Genomic DNA, 24,267 nt, shown 5'->3' with positions numbered 1-24,267 from the left:
CCATGTCAATAAGCGTTATTGCAAATAGTTGTGTATTATCTTGATGTGGCTCCTGTCTGGTGACCTGTGTGAAAAGTTGGTATAAGTGAAGCCATTTTCAAAATGTAGTCAGGGCAACCATTCCAGAGGAACTGACTCGTGTATCTTACTCCTTGAAACTTTGGAATGTCTGAACTGGGAAAAATAACCTTAGGATGAGGCCAGAGAAGCATTGTCTTCCAAATATCTGTTTGTAGAGTTAACAGGAAAAGAGGTATTCAGACCACAGGGACTGAAAATTTAAAAAGTTCTTTAGATCAGTAAATAGCCATGTATAGTTCAAGGATAACTTAGGTTATTAACACCAATAAAAATTCCTCCCTTCTATTCATGTAATTATTTTCCTTTCCTTTCTCTTAAAAAACCCTTGCCTTCACCCCATAATTGAAGCACTATTTTGGTTTCTGCCTGAATCAGTTCTTCCCAGGATTGCAATTCTTTTGGATCTCAAATAAATGCATGTTGCCTCTCGCTTTGGCTTTTTATTTTAAGGTTAACACCTGTCGCTGTCCCATCTTCCAGAAGGCAGACTCCTGGAGAAGGCAGTCTCAGTGGAGACCAGGCCTCAAATCTGGGCAGTTTCAACTTACTTTGTGACTTTACTCTCTCTGTGCTTTAGTTAATTTAGGTAAAAGGTGGAGGTTGGAGCAGATGAACTCTAAGGCCCTTTTCAGTGTTGGGTTTCTGGTCAAGATGACAAAGTAGGTAAATGCTGTGCTTGCCTTCTCTCATGACCACATAAAAATTACAACTGAACTAGAGAACAACCATCATTGAGAATCACCTGAAGACGAGCTGAACCAATGTCCCATAACTAAGGATACAAAGAAGAAGCCATATTGAGACTGGTAGGAGGGGCAGATGTGAAACAGTCTGTTCCCACACTCATGTGTGGCAGTTAAAAATCAGGAGAGATGTCTCAGCTGTGGAGGTCCCCCCTGAGGAGTGAGGGGTCTCAGCCCCACACAGGCTCCCCAGCCCAGGGTTCTAGGGCTGGGAAGAGAAGTCCTCATAACTTCTGACTATGAAAACCAAAGGAAATTAAGGCTAAGTGAGACTAGGGTGGCTGTAGTTCCAGGTGCTCCTCTTGAAGGGCCTACACATGGACTTACTTGCTGATGGAGTCACTCGCTCTGAGCTCCAGAGCTGGGGCAGCAGCTTGAAAGGCACCAGGGACATACAAGGAGGAACTGAATTATCTGGCCTCAGGGTGAGGGCTGGAGGGGCAGCTTTCTCCCAGACAGAAGCGCTGACAGAGGTCCTTGTTCCTTTGTTGAGCTCTCACCATCCGCCAGCATGCAGATGTAGGCAGCCACCATACCTTAGCCTACATCAAACTAACACAATTCACCTGTCCCTGGTGATTTCCTGGCACCCCACCCCACCCAACTTGTGGGCCCACCCAAGCCGCTTTTAGTGGCTTTTCTACAGAAATGTCCTGTCGTGGCTCATGCTGTGGACTTTCCTAAAACCTCTCAAAGGTTCACAAACTCCAAACAAGCAGCATCTGGCTTCAGCTTGCCCCATTCCTCTTGCTAAGCAGCCCCAAACCTGGCACTAGTGGCAGCCAGCATCGGTTCTCAGCTTAGCCTCTCCCAGGAACCTCCAAGTCTAGCACGAGTGGCAACCATCTGCAGATCATTTTGTAGCTCATAACAAGTGGCTCAGGGCAGGGTACAGACAGTGGCTGAACTTGGCCTACAACAGAGCCCCTCCCAAGAGGCCCTAGAACCAACACAGCCGTTGCCCATCTTCAGACCACACCAGAGCACCACCCAACCACCTCCACAAATGACACACCCAAAAGTCAGATTAGGCAGACACCAGAACCCTGCTAAAGTGAATCCTGCTCCGTAGGGTCAGTCCCTGCACAACAGCTCCTTCACCGTAGTCATGAGAGAACAATTTGATGGTTGTGAGATGGGAGGGATTTGGAGGGATGGATGAAAAAGGGGACGGGATTAAGAAGTACAAATTTGTAGTTACAAAGTAGTCACGGGGATATAAATTACACCATAAAGAATATAGTCAATAATATAATAACTATGTGTGGTGTCAGATGGGTACTCAATTTATCAGGGTGATCACTCCATAACTTATATAAATATCTAATCACCATGTTGTACACCTGAAACTAATATTATATGTCAACTGTAATTGAAAAATTAAAAAAAAATATTTTAAAACAAAGCATTTACATTGTTACACTTCTGGGACCTGTGCACCCCTCGCAGCAGTAACCACAGTACATAGAACCCACCCTGGATGCACTTGACTGGCTGATGCTTATGCAAGTGCCTAACCCTCCACCCCTTTTATTTGGCCTTGTGTTATTTTGGGGAGCAAATTCTGACTTTGAATTATTACCTAAGGCACTGGGTTAACACATATTAGAGTTCAAAGAGCACTGGATCCGTGGTCAGAATACTTGGGAAAGTTATTAATTCTATCTCAAGTTTTAGTGTCCTCAGTTTTCTTATCTGTACAATGGGAATGATCCAAATTTTGACCTCTCGATATTGTCAAGAGGAACAAATATAATGCAAGTGACCATGCTGTATGACCTGTAAAACTATGCTCAAATGTAAGGGTTTCATCCTATGACTCTGAGTATCTCATCTTTGGTTTTATGCCTTCTAAATGCCTGTTCGCCAGAAGGTAATACCATGCCTGTTTCACAACAGTGTCTCAGAAAGATATACATGCCATGTTTCTCCTTTAAAACAAAAGGAGATTTTATTATAAGGTAGAAGTTCAGAAGGTTGAGACTACATTGTTCTAGGTAAATGGCTGAATTTGGACGTGCAATTTGCAGGTCCCGGTTCCTGCCTGTCTGATTAGTGGAGAAATAATTTCAGGCCAACACCAGGACTCAAATGCCTGTAAATTAACCTGGACCTGGTTAACGCCAATTTCCTGGTGGTCCCCCACCCCCGACCCCCAAAAATCCAGGCCTGTCTAATATGTGTATTTTTTCTTTTTTCTTTCTGTAGATCGTACCAGAAAAATATGAGGAATTTTTACTCTTTGGAGCATTTTTCGAAGCTACCATGATTGACCGGAAGATTGGCGACAAACCCATTAGCTTTGAAGTTTCTATTGGTAAGTGCAGACAAGCGCTGTGTCTGGCACGTGGCATGGACTTTGTACCCATTTCTTGAATAAGTAAATTAGAACTTACATGCACATGATAGCACTCTGGTAGAGGTTTGCACCTCAGAAAACAATGAATAATTCTTTGTCCTCTTGTGTCACTATGCAAGGGATAGATTTATTTTCATACCTCAAAAAATGGAGTAAGAATATAGTTTGCGTTCAACCAGACGTGGGTTACTAATTCTGATTCCATTATCCTAGGGTCACTTAATTTCTCTGGGTCTCAATTTCTTCATTTATAAAATAAGAATAATGATAACTTCTCATAAAATAAGAATAATGATAACCCTAACTGTTATAGGGGTCTATTTATTGAGTTAGTGCAAGGTGCCGTGCATATTGTAGGTGCTGTTATTGTAACTCTCAGTGATTTTCCTGGGTTGATGTACTTCTGGAAAAATCATTCCAAGAAAGGACATTCCTTCAGAGAAGGTCTTGATTCACATTCTAGAAGCTCTCCTTCAAAGAAAGAAATAGAGATGGAATCCAGGTAATTTGTAGCTTACGTAGTTTTTACAAAAGAGAACATAATGTGGATGTAGATGATGGCTCATTGTTATTGCCAGTCTTATTTATTTGGTCTGCTCATTGCTCTTTCCACCTTCATACTGAGATCTTATCTCCCTGCCCTGAGAGGACATGAATTTGGATCACTCATGCCAGGCAGCTTGATTCTGCTTGTGGACACCTGGCCTCTATCCTCTTGCTACTGTTTCTGCAGGTAATTTTGGAAACTTGATTGATGGAGGGTCCCATCACGGGAGTAAGAAGAAGTCAGCTGAATCAGCTGAAGAAGATACCCTCCCGCTGCTGCACGAAGGAGAAAGGGACGAGGTTGCCATCCCTATGGTCTCCACCACTCACCCAGAGAAGCCACTCGTGACAGAAGGGAACAGGTAGGAGACACAGCAGAAGCAACAGTTTCTGACAGTGGGAGTCTGACCAATATCTGGGACTGTTTGATTCAGTTCTTCCCTAAAACCAGAAACATCATTTATGAAAATCTCAGTTATGGGAGCAAGTGCAAACGGGCAACATGGTAAGTGCCACGCTATTAAATCCTTTGGTGACATATCGACAACTCTCCAAATGACACATGCCGGTAATTCATTTAAAGGCAGAGCAATGAGGGTGGCTATTGGCCCCCTTTATTCTGTAACTTTGAGGCATAATGAGGTAGAAAGGTCAGAATTTGAAATTTCAATCCAAACCGTACAAATAGTTGTTATATTCATCTGAGTTCTGTGCTATTACGTAAACTCAACTTAGTGGAATTAATGAAGACATCATTTTGTATTATATTTTGCTACAGCCAAAATAAAGAACTCAAAAAAACTATTGTCAGCCCCAGAAAAGACTTTCAGAAAATAGCGGGGGGGCTCTTATGTGTACCCTCACTGGTCTTTAATCTGTGTAAAATTTCAATGTGCGAAGAGAAGTAAAACGATAGAATTCTGTTTTAAGAAAGTTGTATCAAGCGCCAACCACGTGATTTAGGAGAAGGGCAAGCCATACCTAGTGAGAATCCTCTGTGTTCTGAGCCTTGTGCTAAGAGTAGAATCTTTATGATCTCTATGGATTCTCATAACACAACATTGTCCTCCCCATTTGCATGCAAGGAGATTGGAACCATGTAACCAGTGCTCTTCAATCTCTCTGCTCTTCATCAAGACTCTCTCTCTGGGCATGGACCCATGGCTTACTGGCCACTGTTGGGAAAACAAGGACTCGCAGTCTATTTCCCCAGACAGCCCTCTTTCCTACGCAGCACATCCAAACCCCTCCACTTGGGTGTCTCATAAATGATTCACCAGGCTCGTTGTCTGCACAGACAACTTGGCTCTCCTTCCTGTCTCTCCTATCTCATAGACTGGCCCTACCGTCTTCTGAGTCCTCCAAGCCACAAATCAGAAAGTTGTCAATTGTTCTCTTTTTTCCTGCCCATCCACATCCATCCGTGATAAAGTCTGGTCATTTCTAGTTCTTAAGTATTTCTCATATCTATTGTCATTCCTTTCCTTCTGGCTGTCAGCATTTTTACCTGGATTATTTCGAAAACCTTCTACCTGGCTTGGATGTCCTTCAAGAAATTTACCAAACTATCTGAACCAGTTGCTCCCCGAATTAACCTCATCCGTTGGCTGCCTCAGAATTCAGTTCAGAGGCCATGGTTTATTATTCACTCCCTACATACTTCTCTACCATCATCTCCAGCCACAGAATGGCCATGGCCATTCCCCAAATGCATCCTGCTCTCAGCTGCTTCTGGGGCTTTTCCATATGCTCTTCCTTTTGCCAGGCAACACATGTTCTCAGACCCACTGGCTCCCATTACACCTACAGGACAAAGCCCGAGGTCCCTTCCCTGAATCCCAAGTCTGATTTGGTTTCTATACTCACCTCCTTCAAGCACTAATCACACGGCATTAAGATGTTTGTACTTGTCTGTCTCCCTGTTAGACGGTGAGCTCTCTAAAGGCAGGGCCTGTGTGTTAGTCACCTGTGTGTCTGTTTATCACGTACAGCAACTGAGTTGGGCACAGGGTACAATGGGAGACAGGAGGTGAGTGACTTACTCTGCCTAGGGGGAGGTAAAGAGTAGGGAAAAGTCACAGAAAAAGTGACATCCTAAAGGACGAGAAGGGGCTTAAGGGCTGGAGAAAGAGTGTTTGGAACAAAGTAGGAAGGAGTCAGTAAAAATAATCTTAGCAGCGGTCCTCTCAGTTTTCACTATGCCCTACATTTTGACTCCCTGACAGACATGTTTGGTTGTCTGTCCTTCTTTTACACACATGAAAAGAACCCCAAATGTCCCAGTCTCTTAATGGCTTCTCCATCCGTTTTTCAAAATTGAGGACATCAATGAGTGGGTGATGTAACTGGACCTGCAGCTCTGGGAGGCTTCTGAGACTACTAGGAAGTACTCTGCAGCCTTTCCCTGGGACCAGGCAGCGAGAACAATCCCCACCTTGTTGGACTAGCCTATTGTTAACTGCTGGTGAGAATATCAGGGGACACAGTGTGGGAAAGGCCTGGGGAAAGAGGCGAGGTCTCAAGTACCCTCGGATGGATTTCATAGCGGTGCTGGCTGGCTGGCTCAAGGAGACCGAAATAAGTCATGGTAGTGTGTTTTGGACTTTCTGTATATTTTTCAGTCAATATATTGAGTTTCTGTCCACATAGCGGCACGCACACACGCACGCACACTCATACATATGCCTGCACATGCACACGCAGTGACCATACACATACACCCATACATACACACACACACTCTATTTGTTGCTTCCATTAAAATACCACCTTGTCAGGGGTGGTTTAGCATGCCACTTAAAATACCATCTTATGTTTGTTCTGGGCTTTCCAGTCTTACAATGCGCATGCATTCACATACAATTTATGTATTGGGATGGAGCTCAGAAATGAAATTAGAGCACAAGACATCTAGTGATGGGTCACCATTTAATTCTCCGGATTCCAGACCTATGCTTGCCCAAAGTCACAAGGCCAGTCGTGTGTCATTGAAGCCATTCACACTGGCAGTCTTATCTTTTCACTGGCAACCCCATGCCCTCCCATCTGCTGCCCTCCATCTGCACTGTAATTTGCTTGAGAAACCACATCTTGGCCCATGCAGACTCAGTAAGACCAGGAGGACCCTGGGAACCAAAGAGACAAAGGCCTTGAACATCCTTAGCACAAAATAATTCAAACCAAAGAAACCTTGGGAGGGACTTTATTTAGTTGCAGGATTCTGAGTGTAATAATTTTAAAAGGAGATGAAAGAAAGAGCAATTTAGTTTCTAACCTTTTTTATTTTCTTCTTTTGTTCTCCTGCTGTAATAACAACCTCAGTTTCTGCCAAGAATTTATTTGGCTTCTCTTCTGAATGGACACCTGCTGGTTTATTTTCTGCAGAACAGACCATGGGGCAGCTTTGCTAATTTTACAGTCTCCAAAAGAAGTCCGGGTTAGAGAGCTAAAAAGAACAACCACATATCTTTCAGGCTAAAGTTCTCTTTAGCTTTTTGGAATGCAAACAAAACTTTCTGTCTCTCTTATTCATGTTCATTCTCTCTCTCTCTCTCTCTCTCTCTCTCTCTCTCTCTCTCTCTCTCTCTCTCTCTCTCTTCTCTCTCTCTCTCTCTCTCTCTCTCTCTCTCTCTCTCTCTCTCTCTCCCTCTCCCTTCCTCTCTCTCCCTTTCTACTCCTATACACGCGTGACTCTCGAAATACTGTCCACATTTATCAGGGCTACCTGTCCTACCATGTCCATTCCAAGAAATTTGCTTTGGCCTTCCGGGTGTTTGTGGGAAAATGATGGGGTGTGGGCTGGGTGGGTGGGGATGGGTGGGGGGAAAATCTAGTTCAAAATATAGCTGTTGTGGGGCAGGGAACTTCAGCATTTTGCAGCCCTTCTCCCACCTTACCTTCCTTTGCACCCATCCCTTTCCTCCTTGGGAATTGAAATTTACAAATTAATTCCTTCTTTCCTGTCTTCAATCTCATCCTATTAACCGTCTTTTTCTCATCAGCATTTAATCACATCCAACAATCACTCACAAAATTCTCTTTGGCTCTACATCTCCCCTTCTAGCTATTTTGCCATCCTTTTTATCTCTCTTTAGCCAAGGAAGTCACTATATTATTATCACTAATGCCTGACAACAGTAAATATTGGATGGATGGATGGATGGATGGATGGATGGATGGATGGATGGATGGATGGATGGATGGATGGATGGATGGATGGATAGATGGATGGATGGATGGATAGGTGGACGGATGGATGGACTGACGGGTGGATGGGTGGATAGATAGATGGGTAGATGGTGAGCCATGGATTCCTGAAGTTTAGTTTGAGACATATGCCTTCATTCTTATTAATAATTTACTCTCTTAAATTACCTAGCAATTTCAGCTACAAATGCATTCACATCTGTTATTTCACATCTGTTATAGCTTATAGTCATTAAAGAAAAATAAATGTTCGTTTTTCTCCCTTCTTTCCTGTCTCAATTTAAAATCTTTCTCCTTGAAGAAAGCTTGCCTGATAAATCCTGCCCTCTGGTGATCATTTCTAAGCTTTGGGCCTGAGATTAGTGGCTGTTAGTACCTCTCCACTGCAGCTTCATAACTGTTCATTGTTTATTGCTCATGAGTCCCCAGTTATCGACTAAGGATGAAATTACTAGTTTGATAGTTTTATGGTCATTCCTCCCCACCCCACATAGAACATACAAAACATAAATATATGGTTGGAATTGCCTGAAAAACACTGATTGTCAACTAACTTCCAGACCTAACGTGTTTTCACAGGAATTACAACTACTTGCCCTTTGAAGCCAAGAAGCCCTGTGTCTATTTCATCAGTTCTTGGGGAGACCAGACGTTTAGGCTGCATTGGTCCAACATGCTGGAGAAAATGGCGGACCTGCTGGTAGGTGGTTCTCACGGAGGATAGATTTGAACATTGGGAGGCAAAAGAATTTTTTTATCCTCCCAGTAGAGGGTCTTGACCTCAGTTTAAATACAAATAAGTTGAGACTGATGTGTTCAGAGGAGTTGTTTTCCTAATCCCCGAAGGTCAGGGGATTGACAACTTTCTCACAAAATCGATAAGTCCTGGCTTTAACTAATTTAAAATCCTAAGTCCCCAACATGGTGAGCCGTTTCCTACAAGACCAGGCCCTGCCACCTCTCCCATCCAATCTCTCACACGTTCTTCCTCCTGTCTTTATTCCAAGCACAGTGCTGTCCTTTCAGTTTCTCGAAGAAACCAAGTGCCTTTACGTCTCATAGCCACCTTCATGGCAACCCCTCTCCCTGGGCTGCTTTCCCCTTGTCATTTCTCCTGTGTAATGCAGGCAACCTCCATGGCTCAGGTTCAAGCATTTCCTCAAAGAAGGCTTCTGACCCTCTCCCTCTCAGACTCTCCCATAATGCCCTGTTCTTATCCTTCACAGTTCTTACCACAATTTACAATGTATTGGTGTGTTTATTTTTCATTTTCCATTGTTCTATGGCATCTAGCATAACACTTGGCACCTGAGAGGGGCTAAAGAATTCTTTGAGGAATTGAATGTGTGAAACTATTTGAAACAGTGTCAAATATGCAATAAATGGTAGGTGGCTCCACCCCACCCCAGGGAGGAAAGACAGCCGGGGAACTCTGCTTCTGTGGTATCTCGCACCTTCCCTTTGTGATTCCTTTTCGCTGCTCTCACATTTCTCTTTCCACCTCACGCATCTCATGGGTGTTGTCTTCTACTCTCTGTCCCATAATGCCTCACCAGATCACCAGATGATTCTTGTTTGATCCCTCTCATTCCACGAAAACCTACCCTAAGAGAGAACAGATTTCTCTCACCCATTTGTATTACATTCCTGTTTCTAATTGTGTAAAACAAATTATTGCCTTTGGCCATGGGGCATCATAAAAGTAGAGTCTGAAAGCTGTTATGGGGCCCTGGTTTGGTGTCACCCCAGGCGGAGGCCACAGACTCATTTTGTAAGGCTGGTCTTGCTTCTCCTTCAGGCAAAACAGATAGTGTACTTCTAAAAGGCTTGACAGAACAAAACCAGAATTTAGTCCTGGTGGCTACAGTAGCTGTTAGCACTTGTTTCTCATAACTTTCTCAATGCCAGGATCCCTGCCATGCTTGGCATCTCATGGCTAAACTAGTTGAATGTTTACTAGGCCCCAAGCACTGTTTGAAGAAATTCACACCTTCCTATGGTGCTATAGGTGGGTACTATTATTATCTGATTTTATAGATGAGGAAACTGGGCGTTTTATAGATGAGGTTAGGTCACCCAATAGAGCCCAAATTTGAACAGAGATAGTCTGACCCAAGCCTAAATCTTTAATCACTCCACCATGTTACCTGTTCCTATAGTGAAGGGGGAAAGAAGGAAACGTCCCTAGGCGTGTGATAGAGGATGTCATTTTTATAAATTCTAGCAAAACGCACAATGCGTATAATGTCCCTTGGGTGCAATTTCCCTCCAAGCCACTGAATGTAATCCTAGAATTTAGGCCCCAAAGCAAAAGTACAATTATTAAGTATACAAACACAGCCATTGCCATATACATCCTGTTCTTCTTTTCCCGAACACCTCACCCCCAACAAAAACCCCTATAATCAGAAGAATCAATAGCCTTTTAAGTTCAGGGATTATTCAATCTGATTGTATTCCTATACGACAAACTGACTTGAACATTGCTTTGGACATTTCTGATCATTATATTTAACTTACTCTACCTTGTCAGATATTTCCCAGGACATTAGGTTTCCCCACAGGGTACATTCTGAATAAATGGTACCCAGTTAGGGAATGGATCTGGGACAGAAACAATGAGTTTGAGCAACACAGGAGAAGACTTGAATCTGAACCAATTCTAGTTAAGAAAAGGAAGGCTCTAAGTTAGCATGCAGTAACATTTCCCAGTTCAGGCACAAGACAATGAAGGAACTCTTCCTTCATTTCTAAAACAAAACAATAGCTGAGTATTATTTCTCGGATGTTACAATCAGTATCTCCACTACAATGTCTCATTCCCACCTCTCATCCCTCCACCTCGGTGGTTTGTCTTCAGGAAGAAAGTATAGAAGAAGTGAAAGAATTGATCAAGATTTCCGAGGAAGCACCGGAAGAGAAAATGAAGGTGGCGCTTAATGACTTCATCAGTCAAAGCAGGTACCAGCTGGCATATGGGACCTGAGCTTACACAGAATCAGCTTTTAATTATCTTAGAAAATTGTTTATTTGACATGCATTCAGATGGGCATTTTGTAGTGTTATGCCCATCTTTTTTTTTTCTTAGTAATTTAGCTGGCACCTGTGGGCTGACTCTTGCTTCCTGACACGTAAACAACTAAAATACAAAGCAAAGGGAGAAAAGAAAAGAAACGAGGCAAAAAGAAAGACTGCTGAGAGTCTTTATGAAACAAGAAAAATGCTAGTAGTGTTAGTGGTTCTTTGCATTTGGTAGATAACTCAACAACTATTTGACAATGAGATGGATTAAGTTATATCCAACACTATTTAATAGAATTTGTCATGGAACACATTAATAAGAACTAATTAATGACTCTTTTTCCAGGAGATAGACAATGTAATAAAAGATCCAAAAATAAGGTATTAACTACCTATTCCTAAGTAACAACCCTCAAATTTCATGGCTTAACACAATATTTATTATCTCACAGTTTCCGTGGGTCGTGAGTCCAGGGGTGGCTCTGCTGGGTCCTTTGCTCAGAGCCTCTCACAGATGGCACTCAAGGCTTTGACTGAGGCTGCAGTTATCCCAAAACTCCACTGGGAAGGATTCGCTTCCAGGATCACTCGTGTAGCTACTTGCAGAATTCAGTTCTTCATGGACTGTTGGATTGAGGACTTTAGTTCCTTCGTAGTGGTTGGTTGAAAGTCAGCCTCCATTCCTTGCCAAGTGGGCCTCTCCAAGCTACCTTTCACAGTATGACAGCTAACTTCCTCAGAGTGGGCAAGTGAGGAGAGTCAGAGAGAACATGCTAGCAAGATGGAAGTCACAGATCTTAGAAGTGACATCCCATCACAGGTGATGTTGTCTATCATGAATAAGTCACTTGCTCAGTGCACATTCGAAGGGAGGAATTACAAAATAGCAAGAATAGCAGGAGGTGGGCGTCACCGTAGAGCCTGTCTACCACATAGCCAAACACTTGGACCAACTCTTGAAATTAACTAGGTCAAGACTGGAGTAAAACTGAGAATTTGTCATCATGGAATTAATGGAAAAAGGGTGGCGATTCATTCAATGGAAGGCAATAACGAGTAGATCAGGGATAGTGAAATTCTGGTGTTTTGTTTTATAAGTTCTGGCTTTCCTAATCTCACAACCACCCAAGCATTTTCACTTTAAAAAAAAAAGTAGGAAAGCAAAGACATAAATATGTAGTTTTGTCTTTCCATCTTGATTTCTTTCTTGTTTTTCACTGTAGAAACAATATGTAGCAGGGCAACTCCTGCTGTGAGCGAATTACCACCTGAAATTGCTTTTAAGCATCTTTAAAAAGCTTCATGATCTCATATTTTTAGAAACTGTTTGTGGGTAAAATTAATAGCTCAATACTTTTCTATATTAGAGGGTTACTTGCGGTGACAATCATTCCCCTTTCAAGTTCACAATCAACTGAAAAAATATTCATGAGGTTCAGACAGAGATGAAAATGTTAGTTTTATATTTGGTAAATCTGGATAGGAGAAAGATCATGGCAGGCTTCCTGGTCTCCCCAGCCCATGGCTGAGCAGCTGGATTTGGGGATACCCCCTCAGAAGGAACAGACCATTTGTCACATGGAGGTAAGGAGGCTACCCACAGCCACCAGCAGATTTTTGAACCACTTATATTTCTTCTTCCATTACATTCATAACCTTTACCATAAACAATGCCACAGTAAACATTACTGTGTAAACACAGTCATACAAAAATTTCAGTTATTTTTGAAGGATAGGATTCTAGGTGAATTTTGCATCAAATTATGTAGACATTTATGTTTGGCAGGCGCTGTCAAATTGCCTGAAATAAAAGAGGGGACAGACCATTTCCCCACATCTCCACCAACCTTGACTATTATCACATTTTTTATCAGATGAAAATGGTATTGATTTTCATTTGCATTTCAGTTATCCCTAATTAGGACACTATCTTATTTCTTCAAGTTTTCAAGTCATTTATATTTCTTCTTCCATTGCATTCATCACTTTCACCATTTTCCCATTGAACATATTTTAAATTTCATTCCTCAAAATATGACTATTCATGTCCTTTGTACAGTGTTAAAAATGTGAAGGCATATTCCAGTGCTGAGTCTCAAATATTTGCTTCACACATTTTGAGGAACCTTTTAACATATGTTAAATTTGTAAGATGGCCGAAATGTGCATTAATTAGTGTTTGTGGTTATGAACTTGGGCAGTACTCATGATAGACATGTACTGAAAGAAAGGGGAAAAACACACATCTATACGCCATGTGGAATCTGGGCATCATTTTGCCCAGATGAGAAAAAATGTCTCATTTTGTCTCTTAGAAAAATTAAGGCATCATTGCTTAATCTTACATGAAAAATCTTGGTCCTGTGGCTTCATCAACTTTTCCATTGTATTGCAGAAAGTATATTAGCAAATCTCTGGAATTATATAAATGGATTTGTCACTAAGTAGGCTTCAAAATTGTTATTCTTCTCTCCTAGTGCCTTTATCTCTGAAGCCGGAAAAAAGCCCAAGATGTTGAACCAAACCACTTTAGATAAGAAACGACTTACCCTCTGTTGGCAAGAGTTGGTATGTGAAAATCTATTTATACTTTGAACAGAATTAAAACATGTGCTTTAAAAATAAACCTCATGGATGAGGCAAAGGTCATACACTACATGAGGATCAGGTTTTCAAGGTTATACATTTGTGTGATTAGAAACAGGAATGAGAAGGAAACAAATGGGTGAGTTGGGAAGGAACTGGCATTTAACGAATGCTTACAAGGGTGAGTGAGAAGCCCACCCCTCCTACACCCTATTACGATGGCTTTTGCCTTGTTCTTTTTCTTGATATTTGTATTTTGTCAAAGGCTGTAGACTCTTTCACTTGACCTTTTGCCTCACAAGCTGAAAGATCAAAAAAAAAAAGACAAACGAAACCGAAACAATTCTTCCTCTTCTTGGTTTCTTCCCATGAAGAACCATGTGAAAAGTTGTGAGCACTTCTTGAGAGCAGGGCAGTAGGGGATACCTCTCTGTCTCCTGGAGACATTGCACAGCTTTGGGTGCTTTATAGGTGCTCCGTCCCCATTGAGTGAGTGATGACTGAAAAATGCCAGACCAAGTCAGACCCTGGATTATCTCACTTCAAAACCTCAATTCCAGCAACGGTACCAAGGGCATTTTATAGGAGACCATGATAATTCTGCAAAGAAAAAATCATTGTGTGTGACTAGCCAGGGGCATCTTAAAGATGTGAGTGGGGTCCAGAGAAATTAAATAATTTTTACAAAGTCACAGCTAGTTAATTACAGTCTCGAGACTAAAACCCAAGTCTCCAAATTCCTGGTTCATCCTTCTTTCCAGAATAATAAATGAAGGTTTGCGTACTCATTTTCTATACTTCAAGGGAGGCCAATGTCCGCCATACATAAGATCTTCTTCTTACCCCAGTTCTTCAGCGCCTCTGACTGCCCTTCCTTGTCTCTGCAACGTCCATTCACTGCCTCTTGCCCACAGAGCTCTGTTGTCTTCTCAGTGTTCAACCGTTCTTAGCCTGAACAAGACCATGATTTCAACATGTCCGTAGTGGCCCAGCTCTCCCTCCTCATCTCCAGACCTATATTTCCAACCTCAGTAGACATGTCACCTGCCTGTCTCACAGCACCTGAGACTTAATACATATATCCTGCCCCACCCATCACCTTCCCACCTAAACGTGCTCTGCATCCTGCATTGGCACCACCAGCTGCACTTGTCACTCCAATCAGAAGCCTAAGAATCAACTTGCGATCTTTATCCCTCACCCAAAACAGTGGGTTCCACCCAGGCCCTGCTGAGTCTGCCCCTTTAAAGACTCTGGAAGTCCACTTCTTCATCCCCCAAATCGCTGCCCACACCGAGTTCCCCTGTGTCCATAGCCTAGACGATTGCAGTTATCTTTCCCCAATCCATCTTCCCCACCACAACCAGAACGGGCTTTCTGGAACACAAACCTGACTAGATCACTACTGTTTAAAAAAATCACTCAGGTCCCTCAGTCATTCACAGGCCAAAGTCCCAATTGCTTTCGTATGACGTGCAGGGATGTTCACCATCAGGCTCCTGCCTGGCACCCCAGCCTTCTCTCCCTTCCCACGTGTCTACGCTCCAGCAGTTTTGAGACATATAACTGTGGGTTGAGTGAATGAATCAAAATAAACACTTTTGGATGTTTCAATCACTCATACTCAGCTCCTTGGCAGCGTTTCTCACATGATGCCAGCTTGATTTGGGAGCATTTACCAGGCCTCGAAGAAGAGATGGTGAGAGAGACAATTAAGGACATGGCCTCCAGACTCAGCTGGAGGTCAGCTCAGGCCTGACTCTCAATGGCTGCACTACTCTATTTCCCCAGCTGTGCAATGGGAATAACAAGTACGTACCCCAGTTGCTATGAGGAGTAATGAACATTAACACAGCAGTTAGAACATTGCCTGGAACAGAGAAGGAACTCAATGCGTTTTAGCTGTGATTATTAGAGTTGTTAAGTATCAGAAAGCCTAGATTCAGGTCTTATCTAGGTCTTATCAGAGCTATGGGACTTTGACAAACGTCTGACTGTTCTGGCCCTCAGCTTCTCCTCTGTCAAACAAAAGGGAGATGATAGTCTCTGCCTCCATAGTCCTGTGAAATTTCTATTAAATGGGCAATGTGCATAGTGGCGGGTCTTGAAACAGCCCTTATGACTGGCTCAGTGTGGAGCTTACAAATACCTTCAGAATTCTCTAGCAACAGGACAGTTCTTGTTGTCTAGGTTTCTAGAAAGATCTGACCCTGGCTCTTGTCTTGTTTTAGGAGGCGATGGCCAAGAAGGCCCAGGGGATCATTCAGCCGCAGAATAAAAAGTTATCTCTCAACGAAATGATCACCGAAGCCCAAAATTTTGTGGAAAAAATTCGCTTTCTTGTGGATGAGGTAATCAACTCTAATGGCAAACCTCATTTGGAAAAGAGAACCGGATGGGATGTCTTCCCAATGAGGTCTGAATGATTGATAAGGATGAAAGATGGAGCGATGTTTTCTCCCAAGCCCTGCTGAGCTGAGCCGGCACTATTAGTTTAGGGGTGAGAAAACAGCTTTTAAAATTAAGCCAAACATCTACAGCTTTATTGATTTTTTAAATGAAACCTGAGTATTCAGCAGAAATAGAAAGAATATTCCTTAATGGACTCAAGAAAAGTCAAAATCAGCATGGAACCTTTGATAAGTTTTCAACTGTAAGAAGATTCAAATTCATGTCCAGTAAAGTCAAATCAGCTTCAAATCAAATAAGAAGTCAAATCAGCTTCTTATTTTTAAGTTTGTTGTAACCAGTATCTTCTGATAATCTCTAGAATGGTCTGAAAAGGCCCTTATATTTGCTTCTGCCAGATCCTGGGTTTTATGTTGGGAAGGTTGTAGAAAGACGTACAGATTTACTGCTTCTATTCTCAAAAGTTGTATTTCTTGCTGTGAATCCATTATTCCCTGAAGGCATAATAACCAGTGAGACAGGCAGTCATTTTAGTAGATGTGGGGATTTTAATAAACACCCAGAAATTACAAACCAGGCCTCAGGGCCTCAGGTGTGTGACCTATGACCTCTGTGGTACGGAAAACCTCCACAAGAATGTCTCTGTTTCCATTTCAAGGGAGAAAGGAGGCCCTCTACCAATTACACTAGAGTGTTCTGGGTTTGAAATCCAGACTATCTGCTTCCAGCCCTGAATGGTGAAGCCTAGTTTATGACAATATACTTACCCTTCGTTTTGGTAGCTTTGTGAGCTCTGCAATGTGCACTTCAGACCCTAGCAACAGAATGGGCCTCTAGGCAGGGAATTCTGCAGTTCCTGTCTCGACTAGCTCAACTCTGAAGTCTCATTTTCTGTGCAATTTAGTCAAGTTTCTCCTGAATCAACACCTAAAATGGAGCTAAAATACTTGCAATCATATTTTAGGTAGAATATCCCTCGTAGAATTGTTTTTACTTCCTTAAGAGCAACTGGAAAGACATTCATGGGTGTTTGTTTTTGCTTTTTTATTTGACTGTTCTGTAAATGTTACCTGGTTCTTAGGCAGTCCAATACTTGAAGTTAAATCATTATTACAAGATTCTAACAACAATAAGAAACCCACAGGAAGGTGTAGGAAGATGTTTGTTCTACAGATGGAGAAAAGTAGGCCACCAGAAATGAATGCCCCAACCTAGGTCCAGTTTGCATATCCTCGAAGCACAATGAGCAGCTTGGCAAGTGAGGGGTACATGCACTGCAAATTCATGACCTAAAACTTTTTCTCTTTTAGAAGAAGCTACCCTTAATTTGCTTCATTGCATAGATATTTTAAGTTCCTGGATGGTTTAAGCCACAGACTTTGTTTTGCAGAAAGGGAACTGTTTAAGGAAAGGAGAACTCTGGACGTGCACCTGTTAAACACCAGCCTATCTCACCCGCTCCCCTCTGTCCCTGCAGCCACAGCACACCATTCCCGATGTCTTTCTTTGGATGCTCAGCAACAACAAGAGAGTGGCATATGCTCGCATCGCCTCCAAAGACCTGCTCTACTCCCCCGTCAGGGAGCAGATGGGGAAACAATGCGGAACCATCAAAACACATTTCCTCAAAGTAAGTCTGCACTATTTTGACTTAAAGATGGGAAGTTTCTGTTTTTCCGGGGTTGCCTAGCATTCTTAGTGGGTGTCCATATCTATGACTCTTCCCAAAGCCTTTCAAAGTTCTGAGGATACCTGGTTTACCTCGTCCTCTCCTGACTCAAATTGGGATTCCATAGACTGACTTGAGGCTGAACAGTTTCCAGTTTTCCAATTACTATGTCACCAGACACCTAGAAGTTTTTCTGTAATCTAGTGGGTGCACCTCAAGGTTACTTTAATTTTTACTTCTTTGATTACTAGGGAGAAGGAACATTTTTCTATTAGTTTCCTCTCAACCTTTTCTCTTGTGTAATTTGTGGCGTCTTTTCACATAAGCTCATCTCTATTTTAAAAATAGATTTCAGAGAAAATTACACGAGGAGTAGTTTACATACCACAGAACTGCTATTTCAGGATTGCTAGTGGCTTTGAATTGTAAAAACATGATAGTCTTTTCAACTTGGTTCCCTGCACCTTTAATAAAGCTGGGGTCCCCCAATGTCTCATAAGTAGATACTCATAGGCACAATCTCTGGATGGATTCTACTGTCTCTAACTCAAAATTTGGGCCTGTCTTGGAGACTCTGGGAATTTTCCCTCTACTACAAAGAAGTTTCTACCCCAGAAGTAGACTTGAGCAAACATGGAGAAAGAGTGGTCCAAAGGCTGAACACTCACCAAGACTGACAATAAGAGTATATGGTTCAACTGATTAACTTTTCCCAGCTCATCGTAAGTAGACTGTTCTCCTGATTTCAGTTCAGATTTCTTGCTAGAAAATAATTCTTCTTCTACTGCCTCAGAAGGAGGGTGAGAAGGCTCAACAACCATGCTATATGAAGGCTAGATGAAGAGATAGCAATGCTTAACTGAGAAGATTTGACAGCCTGATTGAGACTTAAAGTGTTTGTAGGGCTACTACATGGATGATGGGCTGTGTGTGTGTGTGTGTGTGTCCAGAGGACAGAATGGGGATACAACCCCATGATAGCCATTATAGGGTAATTTTTCCTTAAATGGAGGTCCATAATATGTTCTTCAGCCATCAAAGTGTCAACAGAGGCTGGACAACTACTCGATGTAATGTGGCAGTCAGTAGCTAGACTAGATATTCTCTAAGTGCCATCCAGTTTCTAGAGTCCACTGTAGATGTGATGGTTAAACGTCGTAGACAGGAGAGGCAATACGGGGTAATGGTTTCATGCATGGGCTTTGAAATCAGGTGAACCTGAGTTGGGATTTGTATTAATTTGCTAGGGGTGTTGTAACAAAATACCACTGAGTGGCTTATACAACAAAAATATTATCTCACAGTTCTAAAGGCTGGAATTCTGAGATTAAGATGTCGGCAGGGCCATGTTCCCTCTGAAAGTGATAGAGAAGGATCTGTTCCAGGCTTCTCTTCCAGCTTCCATTAGTTCCTTGGCTTGTGGCAGCATAACCCCAATCTTCACATAATGTTCTCCCTGTGTATCTCTACTCACATTATATTCCTTTTATAAGAACCCTACTCCAGTTCAACTTTATTAAACTATATCTGCAAAGACCCTGTTTTCAAAAGGTCTCAGGTTTGGGGGTTCAAATAATGTTCTCAGGTATTGGGGTTAGTACTTCAGCATATGAATTTTGAAGAAATACCATTTAACCCATAACAGAATTGCAGGACTAATATTTATTAGCTATGTGACCTAGGGTAAGTTACTAACCATCTCTGTGTCTCCTATTCTTCATGAGCCAAATGGAGATGGTGTTGAGGATTAAGTCAATGAATGCATATAAAGAACACAGAGTATCTTCAGCCATGTTTTCACTTCCTTCCCTGCAGAAAAAAAAAAAAGAACCAGAGTGTGCATCACCCAGAGCAATCCCCCAATAGACGCTGGCATTCAAACAAAGGGGCATCCAACATCTAGAGAATGTTTCTGGAATTGTGTAACCCTTTTATGTCCAGTGAAGTGTTTGTGGCTCTGTATGTTATTTTCTGTCATGTGTGTAAATGATTTTTAAACCCACCCCATGTAAAACTGTAACTGAAAAAGGAAATTTTCCCCCAAGTTATTCACCACCAACAGCAGGATTTTTCTTCAGCTTTCTCCATCCAAGGAATTCTGGGGTCACAATAGATATTTGTCTTAAAAATAGCAAATCATTTCAGAAGGCCCTGCACCAAAAATACTGTAATAATAAAAAAATCAGTGGAGTGTTGCTCACTCCTAAATATTTTGATGTATCCTGGCATTATTTAAAATTAGAACAGAGGACAACTGTCAAATAAAGCCAGAGGGTAGACGTAACTGAGACTCGAGAACCTTGGATTACTTCTCCATCTGCATTTTCTTTTTGCCATTGGGATTGCTTTGGGTGATGGCTTTTGAAATTTCATTGCATGCAGTTGTACAGACTTGAAACATCTAGGTAAGAGGATTCAGCAAAAACTATTTCTACTCCTGTTTTGTTTGTCACCCTTGCTTTTTAACTCACTCCCTTCACCTCCCTTTATGCCCTTCTCCTCACTGAATTGGTAAATCTGAAAAAAGCAATAGCTGCACCAGGTCTCCACACACCTGCCACTCAGTCTGGTGTCTAAATTGGGAATTAGGAAGTGCAGCAAGACAAAGAAGAGAAGGTGAATCTCTAAAATCTCCAGGCCACAGTTTCCTCAGAGTCCCTATTATGGAACAGCTGTCCTTGGAGTGGCTCCACAAATGTCCCATCAAACTCATGTGCAGGTTGCAGTTGAATCCGGCTCTTAGAGTGTCAGAGGGCTCATTAACCAATAGAAGGCTCTGGAAGTCCTGCCGTCAGGAAACATCTTTAACTTTTACAACCCACGCTTGCCAATCTTACTCATCTAGAATAGCTATTGATAAATTTTTAGGAAACTACCATTCTTAGGGACCCAGCTTGGGGAATGTTGATCTAGAGGAAACTAAGGTGCTTCATCTGAAATCACAGGGCTAAGTAACCGGAAATCTGTGACAAACAGCAGCCAGGGTTTTATGGTCCCTGCAGGGCTCCATGATCTTCCTTTTTCTCTACTCTAAATATATTCGCAATGCTACTGAAAATGCTGGAACAGAATTTGTAGAGCTCAGCCCAACCCACCATCCAAAAAAGCAGTGTTCTCCCCCTTCAGTCTCATCCCCATTATGCCTTTAGTGACGGAAGAGTGGAAAAGGACATTCATTTATTACCGAAAGGAAACTCTTCCTATGGGAGCAGCTGGATGTACTTAGAGCCCGGCCAGCAGGTGGCGCTCAACCTTCCTTTTCTTTTCTCCTTGAGCCACCTTCTCCTTGCTAGGCCACCGCTTGTTAACTCTACAGAGTTCTTATTCTGGTCCCCATCTCTATCCTATCTTCTGCCCTAAACCGCTGGGAGCAGTCTCTTCTTTTCAGGACTTAGGCTTTCCATCCAGCTTTCCATAGGATGCAGGTGAAAGTGATGGCTGACAGACATCCTTCTGGGTCCTGCCACAGAGTGAAACATCCACAAGGCAAACGAACCTTTCTCTTACAAACACTGATGGGCTAACTTCGGCACAGTTCATGTGAATTGCCATCTTTCTCTCCTTTTTCTCACTTGCCAAGATTTCCCTTCCTTTTACGCCAGCTAGCCTTCTCCAGGACCCTAGAGGGAGGTGGGTGGGTGGGGCATGGGAGAGGTAAAGACTTTTAGCATTCTCTCTCATGCTATTTTTATGCGTTGGTGATCACAGCTTTTTAATGCACTTTTGTATTCTTTGTTTTTCTCTGTGTTGTTTTCCCCCCTGCCTTTCCATGCTAATCTCAAAAGGAAAGAAATTGCTGTGGTTGGTCAGGCTACAGGGGCACAGGAGAGAGAAAGGAGAGTGGGGAGGAGGGGAGGCAGGGGAAGACACACCCAGGCTGGACGTGCCTGTTAAAAATGGGACACTGTTTCTGACAGCACCTGGGAGAATGCTCGGTCATGCTGCATGTGTTCCACCTCAGATACTTCAGTGAGGGACTGCATTGTCTTCAAGCAATTTCAATTTGTGTATTTTTTAAAAGATGTATAAACTGCCAACTTAGGAGGGCAACAGTAGTCCTGGTGTAACATTTTCATATGACCTGTAGCCGAGTGTTTGGTTCTAACCATGAATTCACACACACATTGTTTTCACAGCAGTCGAAATGAATGATCTTTTTTGTTGTTTTTGTTTTACTTTAAGCACAGTATATCAGACCTGCTGGAGGCAATGCAACATAGTAAGTTAAGAGTCTTTCTACTTAAACACTTAAAACCATGGTCTGTAGACCAGCAGGATCAGCACCAACAGGGAGAATCGCAGAATCTCAAATTCTACCCCAGATCCACTGACTCAGAATTCACATTTCAAACAGATGCCCAGGTAATTCTCATGCACTGATACACATCAGTGTGCGAGGAGCACTGGGTCTGGAGCCAGGTGGAGCAGGGTTGCGTTTTGGCTCTACCCCTGCCTTGCTCTGTGACATTGGACAATTGTCTTAACCTCTCTGAACCTCTAGTTCTTCATCTTTAAAACATACACAATAAAAGTATACAGGAAATAGGACATTCAGTTTATATGAAGCAATGTTAGACCAGGGCCTGGGATGATGTAAGTGTTCAATGCATGTAAAATATTATTATTATTATTATTAATATTAGAAAAATAAATAACAACAAATATTTATCAAGTGCTTCCTGGATGCCAACCCCTCTTTTCAGCATTAGGGAGATCACTGTGAACAGCTAGATAAAAACCCCTGTGATATCTACAAATGGCAGAGGGATTGCTTTTATTACAACAAAATAACCTTAGGTTCTCAATAAGTATTTGTTTTATTGAACAAGTGCTCAATACATTTTAGCTATTACTATTATTATAGAAGTGATGAATAGAGCATATTTGTCTTGTTACAAATTTTAGAATTATGAGTTGCAGAGTGGTTGTCTTTACCAGCAACAAAATGACCTATTTTGCTTTTTTGTAAGCTGAATAAATAACACATCCCACTCTCTAAGACATCCATTCCAAACTCCTCAGCATAACCAGCAGGATTCTTTAGCTTTATCTGTGTCATTCTCTGCCCCAGCTTTTTCCTTTCTGAAAGCTCTCAGCAAACCATTTCTGGCACAGAGTAAGCACTCACTAAACGTTAGCTCCTTTTACTACTGTTGGTTGCTGTGCCCTTATCTTGGTTCCCGCACTTCCTTCTTCCTGGGGTTCCATCTCTACTGGTCCAACTTCAAAGTACTGATTAAAGCCCAACGAAAAATTTGCATCTTCAAGAAAGGAAGGAAGTACCTACTGCTACTTCTCTGTCCCCTTAGCTTTTCCTTTCTTACATTTAACTTTGCATTTGAGTAAGTGTGGTTCACGCACTTCCTTCTTCCTGGGGTTCCATCTCTACTGGTCCAACTTCAAAGTACTGATTAAAACCCAACAAAAAATTTGCATCTTCAAGAAAGGAAAGAAGTACCTACTGCTACTTCTCTGTCCCCTTAGCTTTTCCTTTCTTACATTTAACTTTGCATTCGAGTAAGTGAATGCAATTTGGCTTCCTTGTCTAGACTGAGCTCTTGGAGGGGGCAGGGCTGTGTCTTGGTCACTGTGATGCCCTCCTGACCCCCACTCCCTCAGCAATGCCTAGTGGCACCTGTAATAATTGCTGAATTGAGTTGCTCAGAATCCATGTAGGGAGCTCACAGAGCATGCCAAGAAGGTGAACCCAGGCTCAATTTTGGATTCAGGGGCTCTCCATGGGTGCCTTGGAAATAGTCAGTCAGTTGTAGCCTCTCATAGTAAAATTTTATGATTCTCTATGGAAAAGAAGTGGTGCAGAAGAAAGAGGGAGATACTAAGAAGGGGCATTTAGAAGAGTCAACAAAACCTGGAGAGATAGCTGCTCTCAGAATGAAGTCCTTGCCAACAATCCTAAACGCAGCCAAGTCTGGGGCCTGGGACTCCTTAGATGGGGATAAGGGGTCCCCTAATCCTGGTGATGGAGAAGTCTGGGGCCTGGGACTCCTTAGATGGGGATAAGGGGTTCCCTAATCCTGGTGATGGAGAAGTAAAGGAGCCACAGGGCACTGAGCTGTCTTCACATCTTGAGAACATGCGGACACTCCCCCCACACATGTGTACTTGCACACACTCACACACGTGCACACACGTGTACGTGCGTACACACACGTGTATGTGCACACGCTCACACATATGTACATGCACACACACACAAACCACACACATAAACACACAAATTCAAACAGGCATAAATGTAAATACAAATCCGAGTACATTCAAAGGAGAGAATGCACGGTAGTCAGAGAACTCGAAACCACCCTGTCTGAGGAAAGAATGAGAGGTGTTTAGCCAGGAAGAAAGAAGATGGTAGAGCAGGTAGGTTCCTTCAAGCACATGGATGCCTGACCTTCTGAATGAAACAAAGAGGTAGAGCCTGTGGCTGGAACTCCAGGCACTTGGAAGTCCTGGGAAGGGAGATTTCAGTGCAGGAAGAAGCAGCCAGTGGGTTTTCAGAGTCCAGAGTCTAGATCTGGAATCATCTTTCCTGGGTTCGAGTCCAGGCTCTGTCATGTAAAAGCTGAGTGTTCTTTAGGACTTTATCTAACCTCTCAGAGTCTGAGTTTTCTCACCTATAAAATGGGGGC

General features: G+C 42.5%; 1 protein-coding gene across 1 annotated transcript in view; it reads left to right on the top strand.

The window, feature by feature from the left end:
- The window catches only part of FER1L6 (fer-1 like family member 6), a gene marked incomplete at its 5' end in the record, with an annotated part of 103,320 nt that overhangs the window by 24,974 nt on the left and 54,079 nt on the right, over nucleotides 1–24,267 (top strand). The window contains 7 exons of the mRNA XM_081070895.1: nucleotides 3,033–3,141; nucleotides 3,917–4,091; nucleotides 8,515–8,635; nucleotides 10,796–10,896; nucleotides 13,434–13,524; nucleotides 15,774–15,893; nucleotides 17,429–17,581. Of these exons, the coding sequence (XP_080927021.1) occupies nucleotides 3,033–3,141; nucleotides 3,917–4,091; nucleotides 8,515–8,635; nucleotides 10,796–10,896; nucleotides 13,434–13,524; nucleotides 15,774–15,893; nucleotides 17,429–17,581 (870 nt within the window). The remainder of the gene's footprint in view (nucleotides 1–3,032; nucleotides 3,142–3,916; nucleotides 4,092–8,514; nucleotides 8,636–10,795; nucleotides 10,897–13,433; nucleotides 13,525–15,773; nucleotides 15,894–17,428; nucleotides 17,582–24,267) is intronic.

This window comes from Rhinolophus hipposideros (assembly GCF_964194185.1).
Source record: "Rhinolophus hipposideros genome assembly, chromosome: 13".
Lineage (NCBI taxonomy): Eukaryota > Metazoa > Chordata > Mammalia > Chiroptera > Rhinolophidae > Rhinolophus > Rhinolophus hipposideros.
This window is presented reverse-complemented; position numbering and strand designations above follow the sequence as displayed.